Raw genomic sequence first — 14514 nt, forward strand, 5'->3', positions numbered from 1 at the left:
CTGAATTTATACAATACTAACTTTGACATAGACATACTTATCATATATTTTACTCATGCCCCAACAAACTTCCTCTTATCCTCGATGATATATGGTATCTCCTAAATATTTTGAGAACAAAAATATTAAATTCCTTGTATTCCGAAGTGAGCCCTCAACACTTCCCATATTAGAACCAAATTGCACAAAGAGTTGATAAAGAGATGCTCAAAAGATGTAAATCTTTATCAAAAAAAAACATGAAACGAGAAGCACATGAAAGCACCCGTCACTTGCAGTTCCTTTTCTTTTTCAAAAAAATAAAAAAATTTGCAGTTGCTTTGCTTTTTGCAGCAGCAACAGGCAGCCCTACTCCATCACTGCTGCAGTAGTATATAGCCCATGCTGTTGAGGTCGCCCACAGCGAAGCAAACGACCAACCGACCAGGGGCTCAACACGACTCGAAGTCGATCGAAGGAGACCGACCTCCCCTCCGCTCCTAGTCCTCGAGTCCTCCTCGGCTCCGCCCCACTCTCGAGTCCCCACCGCCCCCGCACGTCGCGAATCTTTTTCCTCTTGACCGCGCTCCTAAATCCGCGCCAAATCGTCAAACCAATCAGAGGCCGCTCCCGCCTCGCCAGTCCCCGCTCGCAGGCCAAGCTCCGGATCCCCCACCGCGCGGCGGCAATGGCAGACGCCGCCTGCGACGACGCCGTGGAGCAGCTCGCCGGCCTCCTGGACCAAGGTGAGAGTTTCGCTCTGGATCGCCTGTAAAGTTTGAATCTTTCATTATTTCGGAGGGACGGGCCTGCTCGGATTTGGGGTTTAGCTTTCGAGCTGTTGGTGGTGGGTTTTGTGTGGGGTTCGTCTGGTGCTAATGCTCTTTCTTTGGATTGGATTCTTGCAGTGGACGCGCCGCTGAAGAAGACATTTGAGGTATGGATCTATGCGCGTGCCTTTTCTTTTCTTTTGTAATCTTGATTCTGTTCTTCTTGATATCTGAAAAGCTTGGTTCTTCTGTCAAAGCTTAGGCATTTGTGCTATTTTAAGTGTCTGCATTTTGGATTTGGGTCAGACATAACCTTTGCTTAGTTCAGTTTAGCATTTTCAATGATTAATCCGATTTTGGCGAGCCAAGTGATGCTTGATATTTCTTGGATTGTTGGGTACTAGACTATATAACAATAAGATCAATTTGGATCAGAGCGTTCCTGTTCATATCTCAGCTTTTGTCTGTTATAGTTAGTTAATACAGTTGAACTAGTATGAGTACGGATCTAAGGATAAATTCACAGTGGTGAAAGTTGACGGATTGTTGATTGGATGCAAAGGTTTAGTTTTGTTCTTTGATCTAAGCCACACATTTGAGATCCTTGGGGTAATTTTGAGTAGTTTGACGACGGGGAGTGAGAGGTGGCAATGATGCTTTCCACAATGGATGTGTCGAGGAATATTCTGATTTCAGGTCCACTATGTCAACTAGTGGACGGTGAGATATTTGGTCCCTTCGAACCTCCTGTTATGTTGGTAGTAATGTATTCCTTGGTGGTTTTCCTAGTGTTTGGTTGTTTGTCAATGGAACCATCTTTCGGTTGTTGCGAATTATTGTAGAATGATTTCACCTTTTCTCTTTACTTTGTTAATATAATGGCACCTGACACTTGTGATCCCAGTGTGCAGACACGTCCTGGTAACATTTTACCAGTTAATTCTAATTCGCTTGAGAATATTTTCGTCAAAAATGCTCTCTAAAGGTTAGGCTTTAAGCATGCACTGTGTGATGATAGGAGATGCCAAATAATTCCCAGCAGAATCACTTTGCTGGTGGAGTGAGAATCAAAATGAGCGTGCCACTTGCAACAGAATTGTTGCCTTAATACCATGAGGCAACCAAAGGATAAGTGCAAGATTTTTTTTTTGAAAAAAAAATGCTAATGAATTCTTGCACTACATATTATGAAATACAACAACCTATCTTGAAGTTAATCTTGGTGGTACCATTTGGAAAAGAACCATGGCTCCTACTTGGCTCGTATGCAGTTGTTCAATTTTGAAGTATATATGTTATTTCTTAGATGTTGTAAAATAGCTTTCTTATTATCCTAAGGAGATTGCCTTTGACCTCTCATGTTTTTATTTTATTTTTTAGAATGTGCACCAGGGCTACCCAACAGAGACACTAGTGCGCTTCCTTAAAGCTAGAGAGTGGCATGTGAATAAGGCTCAAAAGATGGTAATTGCTAGCGCTGCAATTTTTCTTTTCAATTTTCATAACGATGAATCACAAAGTAAATGTTTCTTTACCTGAGGAAAAATCATTTTGCTAGCTTGTAGATTCTTTGAATTGGAGGATACAAAATGAGATTGATAGTATACTGGAGGTAAGTGGTATCCTAGACAAAGCTTGGCTATCAAATATAGATTTAGGACAGTTCTACACTTATTTACACTTTCTTATTCATTCTGCTTGTGCTGGACTATTGCAGAAACCTATTGTCCCAGTAGATTTGTATAGATCAATACGTGATACCCAGCTTGTTGGATTATCAGGATACTCCAAAGAGGTACAGCTGTCTTAAGCAAGCTATATTAATTTGCCTTGCATGCTTGCTGTTCTCATCTTATTTTACTACTGGCTTTTTATTGAGAGATAATAGATGCATTATGGGCTAACCCTAGAGGGTAGCAATATAGATGTCTTACATGGGCCTATTGGGCCCTAATACACACAGTACACCAACACTCCCCCGCAGTCTGAACTACCGACGCAGCGGAGTTGCAGACTGGACAAGTAAAGAAAGGCACACACACAAGCCCCCCCACAGACGCAACTAGCCACAGGTGATGTTGAGGCTGGAGCGAAACTCGGTGAAGGCGGGTGACGAGAGGCCCTTGGTGAAGATGTCAGCAAACTGAGAGGTGGTCGGGACGTGGAGGACCCGAACATCGCCGATGGCGACCCGATCCCGGACGAAGTGAAGGTCGATCTCCACATGCTTGGTCCGCTGGTGCTGAACAGGGTTGGTGGAGAGGTACACCGCACTGACGTTGTCGCAGTAGACAAGAGTGCTCCGAGAAGAAGGAGTGTGGAGCTCGACAAGGAGCTGCCGAAGCCAGGATGCCTCAGCCACGCCGTTAGCGACAGCGCGGTACTCCGCCTCGGCACTGGAGCGGGAGACCACCGGCTGACGCTTGGACGACCAGGACACCAGGTTGCCGCCCAAAAAGACGGCGTAGCCGGAGGTAGAGCGCCTAGTGTCCGGACACCCGGCCCAGTCAGCGTCGGTGTAGACAACAAGCTCAGTGGAGGGAGACCGGTGAAGCAGGAGGCCGTAGTCCACAGTGCCCCGGAGGTAACGGAGTAAGCGCTTCAGAGCAGTGAGATGGGGCTCTCGGGGATCATGCATGTGAAGGCAAATCTGCTGAACTGCATAAGTGATATCTGGCCTGGTGAAGGTGAGGTACTGAAGGGCCCCAGCCAGACTCCGATATGCAGTAGCATCTGTCACAGGAGTGCCGGCGGCCTCTGACAACTTGGCCTGAGTATCAACTGGAGTGGAGCAGGGCTTGCAGTCAGTCATCCCAGCTCGCTCCAAGATATCAAGAGTATACTGCCGCTGGTGAAGAAAGAGGCCGGCCTGACGAGGCTCAACAGTGACCCCAAGAAAATGATGGAGCACACCCAGATCCTTCATAGCGAACTCCTGCTGAAGCGAGGTGATGATCCGCCGTAGGAGGGACGGACTGGAGGCAGTGAGGACAATGTCATCAACATAGAGCAGTAGATAAGCAGTCTCAGCTCCATGGTGATAAATGAACAGTGAAGTATCGGACTTGGCCTCCACAAAGCCCAGCGTCAGGAGGTAGGCAGCAAACCTCGAATACCAAGCTCGAGGGGCCTGCTTGAGGCCATAAAGGGACTTGTTGAGCCGGCAAACCAGATCAGGCCGTGAAGAGTCAACAAACCCCGCTGGCTGGCTGCAGTAAACAGTCTCAGTCAGAGTGCCGTGCAGGAAGGCGTTCTTGACGTCGAGCTGATGCACAGGCCAGGAGCGGGAGAGAGCCAGTGAGAGAACAGTCCGGACAGTAGCTGGCTTGACCACCGGACTGAACGTCTCGTCGTAGTCGACACCAGGGCGCTGAGTGAAACCCCGGAGAACCCAGCGAGCCTTGTACCGCTCAAGAGTACCATCAGCCCGCCGCTTGTGAGTCCAGATCCACTTGCCGGTGACGACGTTGGAGCCAGGCGGACGGGGCACCAGATCCCAAGTCTGGTTGGCGAGGAGCGCCGCGTACTCCTCTTCCATCGCGCGGCGCCAGTGAGGATCCGACAGGGCGCCGCGGACGGAGGAGGGTACAGGAGAAACCTGCGGCGCGCCGGGCATCGCTGAAAGAGCCCGGGGCTGCAGGGTACCAGCCGCAAGGCGCGTCACCATAGGGTGAACGTGACGCGGGTGTCGGTGTAGGAGAGGCGGATGGTACACCGTCGGCGCGACACGGGCAGTCGGGGCCGGTGGAGGTGGTGGTGGTGTAGGCGTCGCCGGTGGAGAAGAGTCCACCGGCGATGACGGAGGCGGCGACGGCGGTGGCGGGGCCGGCTGCAGGTCCAGTGGAGCCGGCCGCGCCCGACGCTGGTAGACGCGGACGGGCTGCGCAAACCGGACAACAGGTGCTGCGGGTGGTGCCACCGATCCCGTGCAGGGCGAAGAGGAAGAAGCAGCACCAGAGGCCGGCACCGTCGGACCCGTGCTGAGTGCAGGGTCAGGGACAGTACCGGTGGACGTCGAGCCCGAGGAGAACCACGGCGGAGCAGTACCTGCAGGACAGAACGGTAGCGGTGGCTGGTCCACCGGGTCAGTGGGAAACAGAGAGGAGAGATCAGGGTCGGAGGTGGAAGGAGGTGGGGTGGTGGTGGAGTAAGGGAAGACGGACTCGTCAAACACCACGTGGCGAGAGATGAGGACCCGCCGAGAAGAGAGGTCAAAGCAACGGTACCCCTTGTGATCCGGGGAGTACCCGAGGAAGACACACTGGGTCGAACGGGGAGCCAGCTTATGAGGAGCGGTGGCTGCGGTGTTAGGATAACACGCACACCCGAAGACCCGAAGGTGATCGTAACGGGGGGAGGTACCGAAGAGAGCGTGGTGTGGAGTGGGAGCGGGACAGGCAACAGAAGGTAGGCGGTTAAGGAGATAAGTGGAGGTGTGAAGACTCTCAGCCCAAAAAGGGGCAGGGAGAGAAGACTGGAACAGAAGAGAGCGCATGGTGTCGTTCGTGGTACGAATCATGCGTTCAGCCTTACCATTCTGGGAGGAGGTATAGGGACACGACATGCGTAGGTGCACGCCGTGAGAGAGGAAGAAGGCACGGGAGGTGGTGTTATCAAACTCGCGGCCGTTGTCACACTGGACGGCCTTGATGGTGAGACCGAACAGGGTTTCCTGGTGACCGGCCGCCGCCGCCGCCGCCGCCGCCGGCCGGCGCCATGGCCGGCGACCCCCTTCCCCCTCCCCTCTCCTCCTTCCCTTCTCTTCCTCCATCGTGGGCTCAAGTTGCGACCGCCGGCCGGCCTCCTGCGGCCGCGGCCCTGACGGCCGTCGGGGCGGCTCCTGCCGCCGCCGCCGTCGCCGCCGGGGTGGCGGACGGCGCGGATCCCGCCGCCGCCGCCGCCGCCGCCGCCGCCGCGGCTCGCCGCGCGGGCGCGGGCGAGCGTGCGGGCGGGGATCCCGCCGAGGCGGATCCCGCCGCCGCCGCCGCCGCCGCCGCCGCGGCTCACCGCGCGGGCGTCAGCGGGCGTGCGGGCGGGGACGCTGCCGCCGCCGCCGCCGCCGCCGCCGCCGCTGCCGCGGCACACCGCGCGGGCATCGGCGGGCGTGCGGGCGGGGCCGCCGCCGCCGCCGCCGCCGCCGCCGCCGCCGCCGGCGCCGCCGCTCTTCACCACGGGCAGGACCTTCCACCGGGCGATGCTGCTTTTCACCACCACTATGGTCAGGGCGTGGGGATTCTTTCACCAGGAGGACATGCTCCTCCTGGTGATATACCCGTGGGCAACAGGGGGGGGGTGCCTGCTCGCCTCCCTTTCCCCGCCGCACCACCTCTGCCCCTACACACCGGCGGCACTCCGGAGGTCACTCTCGCTGCGGCCCTTGTAGCTGCCCGGTCTGCTGCTGCCGAGGGCCAAGCTCGTCTGCGCGCGGCAGCCCTAGCCTGGGAGCGGGAGCGGGATGCGGCCGATGTCTTGGCTCGTCAGATCGCTGAGGCGGAGCAGTTCCTCGCCCACCCGATGTCCCATGACAGCACTGCCACCTCCTCCGGCTCCGGTGCTCCCCGTCCGCCTGTGACAGCCTGGACCGACCCGGCCGACCCCCTCGTCGTGCAGCTCCACTATCAGGCCGGGGGTGTTCAGAACATCAAGAGCTTGGTCCCCGTCGTCCTCGACGCTGAGTCGCCTTCCTATGCTCGATGGCGGGACATGGTGCTGCTCGTTCTTCGCCGCTACGCCCTCGACGACCATGTCCTCACCGACACCATCCCTGCGGCCCGGACCGCGGCGTGGGTTCGCCTCGACAGCATCGTCATGTCGTGGATCCTGGGGACCATCTCCCTCGACCTCCACGATCTCGTTCGCGGCACCCCCGACACCACCGCTCGCCGGGCCTGGCTGGCGCTCGAGGGACAGTTCCTGGGCAACGCCGAAGCCCGAGCCCTTCGTCTCGATGCGAGCTTCCGCACCTTCGTCCAGGGCGACCTCTCCGTTGGTGAGTTTTGCCGGAAGATGAAGACCATGGCGGACTCCCTCGGGGACCTTGGCTGGGCCGTGGAGGACCGGATCTTGGTTCTCAACGTCCTTCGCGGCCTCAGCGACCGCTACGCCCACCTCCGCACCTGGATCACCCGGCAGCGACCCTTCCCCACCTTCCTCCAGGTCCGGGATGATCTTGTCCTGGAGGAGCTTACTCAGGGCATCCAGCCCGGGTCCCTTCCTGCGCCGGGGTCCGCGTCTTCCTCGACCGCGCTTGCTGTGACTCCACCGCCACGACCCTCCGCTTCGCCACCGTCGTCCCTTCTTGGTCCTCCCCCTCCTGGGCCGAGCGGGGGTGGGGGGGGCCGTGGCGGCCGCCGTCGCCGTGGTGGGGGACGTGGTGGGGGACGCGGTGGGGGCACACCGGCGGGCACACCGACGCCTCCACGGGGGTCTCCCTGGCCGTCCTTTACCCACCCATGGTCAGGGCGCATCTCTATGTGGCCTTTCCAGGCCACCGGCGAGCCTCGTCCACCGGCCGCCATGCTTGCTGGCGCTGTCCCAGCTGCTCAGTTCGCGTCGCCGTGGGCTCCTCCTCAGTTCGCGTCGCCGTGGGCTCCTCCTCCCGGGGCCTCGCCTGGGCCTGTTGGGTGGGACCCGACAGCCCTGGCACGCTCTTTCGGCACCATGGCCCTGACTCCTCCAGTCGGTCAGGACTGGATCGCCGATTCGGGTGCCACCTTCCACACTACGCCCGACCCTGGTATCCTCTCTTCCGTTCACCCTCCTTCTTCCTCCCACCCTTCGTCCATCATGGTCGCCAATGGCTCGTGTCTTCCTGTCACCTCCGTGGGCACTGCTCACACTCCCGGTTCTTTTCGAGTCTCTGACGTTCTTGTTGCTCCTTCCATGGTTCACAACCTTCTTTCTATTCGCCGTTTTACCTCTGACAATTCCTGCTCTGATACCATATTGAGAGATAATAGATGCATTATGGGCTAACCCTAGAGGGTAGCAATATAGATGTCTTACATGGGCCTATTGGGCCCTAATACACACAGTACACCAACACTTTTGGCACCACAATATGCATTAAGTGTGTATACATGGAAACATTTCTTCTGACTGGTAATATGATGTACACTAAAGGGAAAGTGACTCTTAATTCATTTTCGGAAGAAAAAATTGTATGCAATTTGTGTGAGACAATGCTCAACTCACTCAAAGATGAATTCAGTGATTTTGTGCTGCGTTTTCTGACTTTGTGGTTTTATTTATAATTAAATTACACACAAAAATTGGCCTTACCAGCAGGTGGACATGGCCCTAATGGCCCTGAACTTCAGGCACACACCTGTGACTCTTAACTTTCTAACTGAACTGTATAACCACATAAGGACTCGGCTAAGCAAACAACTAACCTGCTAAAAGGACCAGGCCAACAACGACAAGACTCAACTGACACTGAAAGTAAAGACCAGACACTCCTAACACTACTGGTGACAGACTAGGATTTACACCAACAATATGCAGTAGTATTGTTTGGTACTAGTATGCACAAATGTGGTCCTTTTCTGTACACCTATGATGTGTTTTGTGCTTATTAACTTACTATTCCCGTTTAGACTGTACGATATATGAGAAATACCTTTATCTTTTGATTCTGCCAACTGAAATACCCCACTAGTAGATTAGATACAGAGCAAGTTTGTGACTTTTGTGCTTAGAAATTTTCAACTTTTGTGCTTTACCAATGAATTCTAGGGTCTCTATGCCATAAAAAGTCTTCTATCCAGTCTGTAGTAAAATTGTTTAATAGTCCTCTTTCCTTCTCCTTTTCCAGGGCATTCCTGTATTTGCAGTTGGTGTTGGACTAAGCACATATGACAAAGCTTCGGTAATTGTCTCAGATACTTCTCAAGAGTTTTAGTAGCTTTTTTAAGATTGCATCCATGTCAATCAAACTTAAGTAAATACTCTTGCACTACTAACTCGCAACATAAATGGAGTTACTTATGAATTTAATGGTTTTTGACCCTTTTGTCAGATTGCATCTGTATGTATTTGAGATCAAGTAATACTTGTCCAGCCCATGAATTTATGACTTACTTTATCGAAATAAGTCATAAAATGTTGCATTTTCAGGTTAACTACTATGTGCAATCTCATATTCAGATCAATGAGTACCGTGATCGTTTTATTTTGGTGAGTGGCCAACTAATGCTCTATGTACAATTAGAACATCTTTAAGAGCTTTCTTAACACATGTATTTGCTCACTTTTGTTTCATCTAGCCTATGGTGACAAAGAAGTATGGGAGGCATATTACCACCTGTATAAAGGTTCTTGATATGACTGGTCTGAAATTGTCAGCACTAAACCAAATGAAGGTCAGCTTACAAACTATAAGTGTGTAAATTGTTTTTCATAATGTCCAGAGGGTGACAGCGATGGGTATATGCCTATTTAAGTAACTCAATATACTGTATATGGACATATATTGCTCTATTTAGATTAGTCAATGTTTTGTATGAAACTCCACAACACAAATGCTATCCATATATTTCACGCAACTGCTGGCTAATTATTGATGTATTACAGATTGTGACTGCAATATCTACCGTTGACGATTTGAATTACCCTGAAAAGACTGAGACCTATTATATAGTAAATGCTCCATATATATTTTCTGCGTGTTGGAAGGTACGATGTTTCAGATTTCACTACTCTGTTACTTTTGTTGCAAAGACACTGACATTTCGTTTGATTCTAGGTTGTGAAGCCTTTGTTGCAAGAGAGAACAAGAAAGAAGGTTCATGTTTTGCGTGGTTGTGGGAAAGACGAGCTTCTAAAGGTAAGATTGCCTGTTAGTACCATTTTCTTTCCAAATAGTATAGTTTCTCAACAAAGTCAAATAAAAGAATCAGAAATTGAAGATAGAACTTGAGTAGAGTAACTCTTGAGCATTTTCAACATTGCTGATTGCAATACCATAAGCACCTTTGATTCCGGAACAATGCAGATCATGGACTACTCATCCCTTCCCCACTTCTGTCGACGGGAGGGCTCGGGTGCATCCAAACGTTCATCAAGTGACCCTGATGACTGCTTCTCTCTCGACCACCCCTTCCACCAAGAGCTCTACAACTTCATCCAGGAGCAAGCGCTGAACATGGAGCTCACCAAGCAAGGCTCCTTACACGTGAATATCCCCGACCAGGACCCTGAGGACGCCAAGATCGTGGAGGTCATTGAGGCCGAGTTCCACAAGCTCGGTGTGCAGAACGGGTCTGCCATTGGCGTCTGACAAAGAACAGTGCTTGCCTAAATAAGGCCAGCCTGATTTCCGTAGACGGCGCTGGCCACTTCTGATCCAACTGATCCTATATTTTTGCTTTGCCACCCCCATTGGCCATTGCTGGCTGTTTCCTGGGGGTGATATAGGGGATATATAGCAAAATCTTTTGCGGTTCCATCCATGATGCAGGACTGAGGCAAGAGGACTGATACTGCATGCCACTACTAGATAGACATAATCACCTGTCACCTGTTGTAAACCTGCAATGTGTTCTCACATATATGCTGAACTTCGAAGATGAAGTCAATAAAATCATCCTAGTACCTGCACTTTGAGATCAGCTTCAGAAATAGTATTGCCTCGTCTGATGTTTACGGCAAGCAAATTACCAATACTCCATCCGTCTCAGATTACAATTCGTTTTGGCTTTTCTAGATACATCACTATTACTTTTGTTATATACCTAGACATGAATATATATCTAGGTGCATATAACTTATGAATATATATCTAGGTGCATATCAAAAGTTATGTAACTAGAAAATCCAAAACGAATAGTAATTTAACGAATAGTAATTTGGGGCGGAGTGTACTCCCTCCGTCCCAAATTAATATTCGTTTTAGTTTTTTCAGATACATGGCATTTGACATGCACCTGAATATAATTATGTCAATGTATATATTATGTCTACATACATATAAAAAAGTTATGTACCTAGAAAAACAATAATAATTTGGAACTAAAAGCAATAGTAATTTGGGACTGAGGGAGTAGTGTTTAGTCAGAATGTAATGATGCGTTTTACCTTCGCCATCCGCTGAGAGTTCAGCTCTTGTGCTGATTCAGTACAGTCCTATGCTTGAAACTTCTGATGCTTGCATTACAGAAGTTAACCGCTGACATGGGGTGACCAATTTGTACAATTACATATCGGTAAGTAGCATTTAAGTTCTCTTACATCAAAATGATTCCGAAAAAAGAAAAGAAAAACTCAAAAAGAATTTGACATGAACTAATCCTCAATTGGCCGTCGACGGTTGGCACTTGGAGCGCTACCAAAATGTACTCATATCAGCAATATAAGCTAGTGCGAGAGGAGAGCCTTGTGGCACTGGCAGCTGCGGCAGTGCGCGTTCTTGCCGTCGCCGTTCATGACGTCGAAGTACCACCCGGCGATCGTGTCGAAGAGGATCCCGGCCCCGACGCCGACGGCGAGGTCGATGGTGTAGTGTCCCCTGCACGCGAGCAGCCTGACCCCCTGGAGCACGTTGAGCGCGTCGTAGAGCCGTGCCAGCGCGACCCTCCCCTCGCGGCGCATGTCGGCAGCCGCAATCACCGCGCCGGCGACGTGGCCCGAGAAGAAGAGGAAGAAGGAGACGTTGCCCACGGGGAAGTCCATCCCAGAGCCCAGGAACTCCGCCGGCAGCGGGAGCTGCGTGGCGCAGCCGAGCACGCCCCGGCTGGTGAACATCATGAGCGCGGCGACGGCGGCCCGGGGACGCTGCTCGACGAGGATGGCCCACAGGATGTACCCCGCCTGCATCGCGACGAACACCTGCACGCACGCATGCAGACGGGCTCTGTCAGTCAGTGTCAGCGCTGAATTGGTCACGTCGCGCTCGGCTCGGATTCCAGCCGCGGAAATCTATCGATGGGGACCATGAAGACGCAGAATCTTATCAAGGAATTGGTGCATGAACGCGCGAAGCCACTACTATATCGGGTGTTCTTATCTGAAAAAAAGATGAAATTTGGGCTCCATTTGATTTTGTGGTCGCTGTGCTGGTGGAGCAGCCGAGCAGAGCCTCAGGATTGTTGCTCTCTGCTCGTGACCCAGGTCCAGCGTCCAAGTTGCATTGCAGTTACCGGTCACACAAATCTGTGAGGGTGGAGTCCAATCTACGAGTGGCTCAGGCCAGGCTTGGCTTGAAAAGTACTACTCGTACGCTGTTAATTATTGGCTGGGGGAGTGCGAGCCACAAGCTGCATTGACGGTGCTTTGATAGCGCCAGCTTTGCTGTCCTCGCCCGGAGGAAGCTCCATAGGTTCACAAGAACTAAATTAAGCTGAATTATGCAATCTTATTGCTAATTTGTATACTAATAATTCAGGTAGTGAAATTGTCTAGTACATGCTAATTGCTACTTGGGAATTGGGATACTAGTGTTGCTGTGTAACAGCACGAAAGGGTGTAAAACCGGACCATTCTACTAACAATGTAGTAATGTAACAGTACCGAAGGTGTAAACAGTGTTTATGTAAGATGCTAATGGTGGTTTTGGAGGAGTACATCGAAATTCCATGTAAGATGCTAATGGTGCTTTTGGAGGAGACATAAGGTTCCAGTAGATGCAGACATTTCGCTAAGGATGTACGTTTGCCACTAGAATTACTCCGTTGAAATTGAGCAGGCAAAGTTTTGTGGTCGGAACAATTGCAGGCCAAAAAGGGAAGTAGAAATGTAGTATACTATAATTAAGAACCTAATGCAAGAGGAGGGGGATTGAAAATCAGAGGACAGGAAAGCAGCAGCCAGCAGGTGCATCGAACCAAGTTCGGCGAGGCGGCGACGGCGGAGAAAAATCGGACGGTTAGGCAGGCAGGGAAGGGCGGGGCCGGGGGCACTGACCGTGTTGAGCGCGGCGAGGAGCGAGTTGAGCCACGGCCGCGCGGCGACGGCGTCGTGCATGCCCTGGGTGGCGACGAATCCCAGGTCCAGCGGCGGCGCCCCCGGCCTCACCATGGGGATGGTGTACTCGACGGCCATGAAGAGCAGGAGGCCGCACGCGAAGAGCGCCGGGAGCGGGTGCCGCCGCAGGACCCCCGCCACGCCCGCCGCCGAGCACCACTCGGGGCACCGCCCCCACGTCCCCTCCCCGCCGCCCGCCGCCGCCGCGCCCATCGCCCCCTTCTCGGAAGCCGCGCCCTCACCGCTCGCGGGCGCCAGGTGGACCTTGGCCGCGGCGCCCTCCTTGCTGCTGCTGCGGCGGCGGCGCTTGGTGGTGGTGGTGGTGGTGGCTGCGGCGGCGGCCGGGTCGCGCGCCGCGGTGAGGCTGGGCGGCGGCATGTATGCGCGGCGCGGGCGGGGTGGCGCGTCGGTTGGGGTGGGTGGCTTGGCTAACGTGGGTCGGCGGCAGCTTTGGCGTGTCGGCGGGTCACGTGCGGGGGTGCCGAGAGATGCGCGGACGAAGGTTTTTAGGAGTTTTTTTATAGAGTTTCTTTGGAGGTGTGGGTGGACGGGCGGAGATCACGAGGAGGCCAGGTGACGGGACGGGGCGCGGCGGGAGATTAAATGCTCTGATGATGAGCGGACAGAGCTGCGCCTAGAGCGGTTTATGAGAGCCGCCTGAAATTGCAGGTCTGGGCATGAGACACGCCACCACCACGCCCTAGCAGCGCAACAAATCGTTGAGATGGAGTACTGAGATGTCACTTTTGGCCTCGATCGCGTGTGATCGTGCCAGCGGGTTTAATTGGTTGCGGTGGCAAGTTAGGCTAATATCTAAGGTTGGCCTTGAGCAGTACGTCTAGTGGCGATTAGACGCACGAAACCACTACTACAGCTGTTTGGATCTTTAGTTTAAATTAAAATTTATATCACATCAAATATTCGAAGGCTAATTAGGAGGACTAAATATAAGCTAATTATAAAACTAAGTACATAGATGGAGGCTAATTCACGAGACGAATCTATTAAGCCTAATTAATCCATCATTAGCACATGTTTACTGTAGCATCACATTGTCAAATCATGGACTAATTAGGCTGAATAGATTCGTCTCGCAAATTAGTCTCCATCTGTGCAATTGGTTTTATAATTAGCCTATATTTAATAATTCTAATTAGTATCTAAACATTCGTTGTGACAGAAATTTTATGAGGTGCTAAAGAAACAAACACCCCCTATGCATGCTACTTTCGTTTCATGAATCAAAAACATAATGCGCGGTGAATTCGACTTTGCCTTGTGAGTTCCGTTTTACACTACAAATATCTATAGCAACAACATCAGTCGTAATTATCGCCGCCAGTACAAATCAGATAGACTCAAAATATTTGTCACTGATAGTCTCCGGAAGATGAATTTCTCTTTTTTGCCCCTGGTTCAGCACTTGACCTCCTCCGCCGCCGTCCGTGCTTTTCCCTCAGCCTCCGCTGCCGCCATTCGTTGCTCCTGCCACTCGCGCATTGCCCTATCCCTACCTTCCGTGCACCGCTTGGAGGCCATAGCCACAGTGACTCTCCTCCCAAACCCACCCCCAATCTCCTTGCCATGAGGCTAAGCTCCTCAACCCATCTATTGCGTGGTGACAAGCCCTCTCCTCCCATGAGCTGGAGACCCTCATCCTCGACAAGTGCGGCTTCACAGCACCAACATCGACGGCAGGCGCCCTGCGGCTCCTCGACACCAGCAATGGTGGTAGGTGGGGACTTCTTGTCTCCTCTGCCTGTAGTGAGATGCTCCTCTGTCTCCATCTACTTCACTCTAGCTG

General features: G+C 52.3%; 2 protein-coding genes across 2 annotated transcripts; one reads left to right on the top strand and one right to left on the bottom strand.

Annotated features, from left to right (window-relative positions):
• Positions 1-388: 388 nt before the first annotated feature.
• Positions 389-10366, top strand: LOC101754729 (phosphatidylinositol/phosphatidylcholine transfer protein SFH2). The gene is made up of 11 exons (XM_004965866.3): positions 389-725; positions 888-916; positions 2130-2213; positions 2308-2361; positions 2467-2544; positions 8566-8619; positions 8868-8927; positions 9017-9112; positions 9324-9425; positions 9496-9576; positions 9745-10366. Exons 1-11 carry the CDS (start codon positions 668-670, stop codon positions 10027-10029), a joined length of 981 nt encoding a protein of 326 aa, XP_004965923.1. The 5' UTR covers positions 389-667; the 3' UTR covers positions 10030-10366.
• Positions 10367-10877: 511 nt separating this feature from the next.
• LOC101755412 (phosphatidylcholine:diacylglycerol cholinephosphotransferase 1) lies at positions 10878-13264 on the bottom strand. Its single transcript, XM_004965868.4, has 2 exons — positions 12651-13264; positions 10878-11576 (listed from the first exon to the last, which is right to left on the bottom strand). The coding sequence occupies exons 1-2, from the start codon at positions 13086-13088 to the stop codon at positions 11106-11108; spliced, it is 909 nt and encodes a 302-aa protein (XP_004965925.1). The 5' UTR covers positions 13089-13264; the 3' UTR covers positions 10878-11105.
• Between the last annotated feature and the right edge of the window lie 1250 nt (positions 13265-14514).

Source organism: Setaria italica, chromosome IV (genome assembly GCF_000263155.2).
Source record: "Setaria italica strain Yugu1 chromosome IV, Setaria_italica_v2.0, whole genome shotgun sequence".
In the NCBI taxonomy this organism is placed as follows: domain Eukaryota; kingdom Viridiplantae; phylum Streptophyta; class Magnoliopsida; order Poales; family Poaceae; genus Setaria; species Setaria italica.

Excerpts from the sequence above, each read along its gene's own strand:
- LOC101754729 (XM_004965866.3), top strand. The coding sequence starts at position 668 with ATGGCAGACGCCGCCTGCGACGACGCCGTGGAGCAGCTCGCCGGCCTC. Across the intron at positions 8,620-8,867 it reads GCACATATGACAAAGCTTCG|GTTAACTACTATGTGCAATC; the intron begins GTAATTGTCTCA and ends TTGCATTTTCAG. Across the intron at positions 9,113-9,323 it reads CAGCACTAAACCAAATGAAG|ATTGTGACTGCAATATCTAC; the intron begins GTCAGCTTACAA and ends GATGTATTACAG.
- LOC101755412 (XM_004965868.4), bottom strand. The coding sequence starts at position 13,088 with ATGCCGCCGCCCAGCCTCACCGCGGCGCGCGACCCGGCCGCCGCCGCA. Across the intron at positions 11,577-12,650 it reads TCCTCGCCGCGCTCAACACG|GTGTTCGTCGCGATGCAGGC; the intron begins GTCAGTGCCCCC and ends GCGTGCGTGCAG.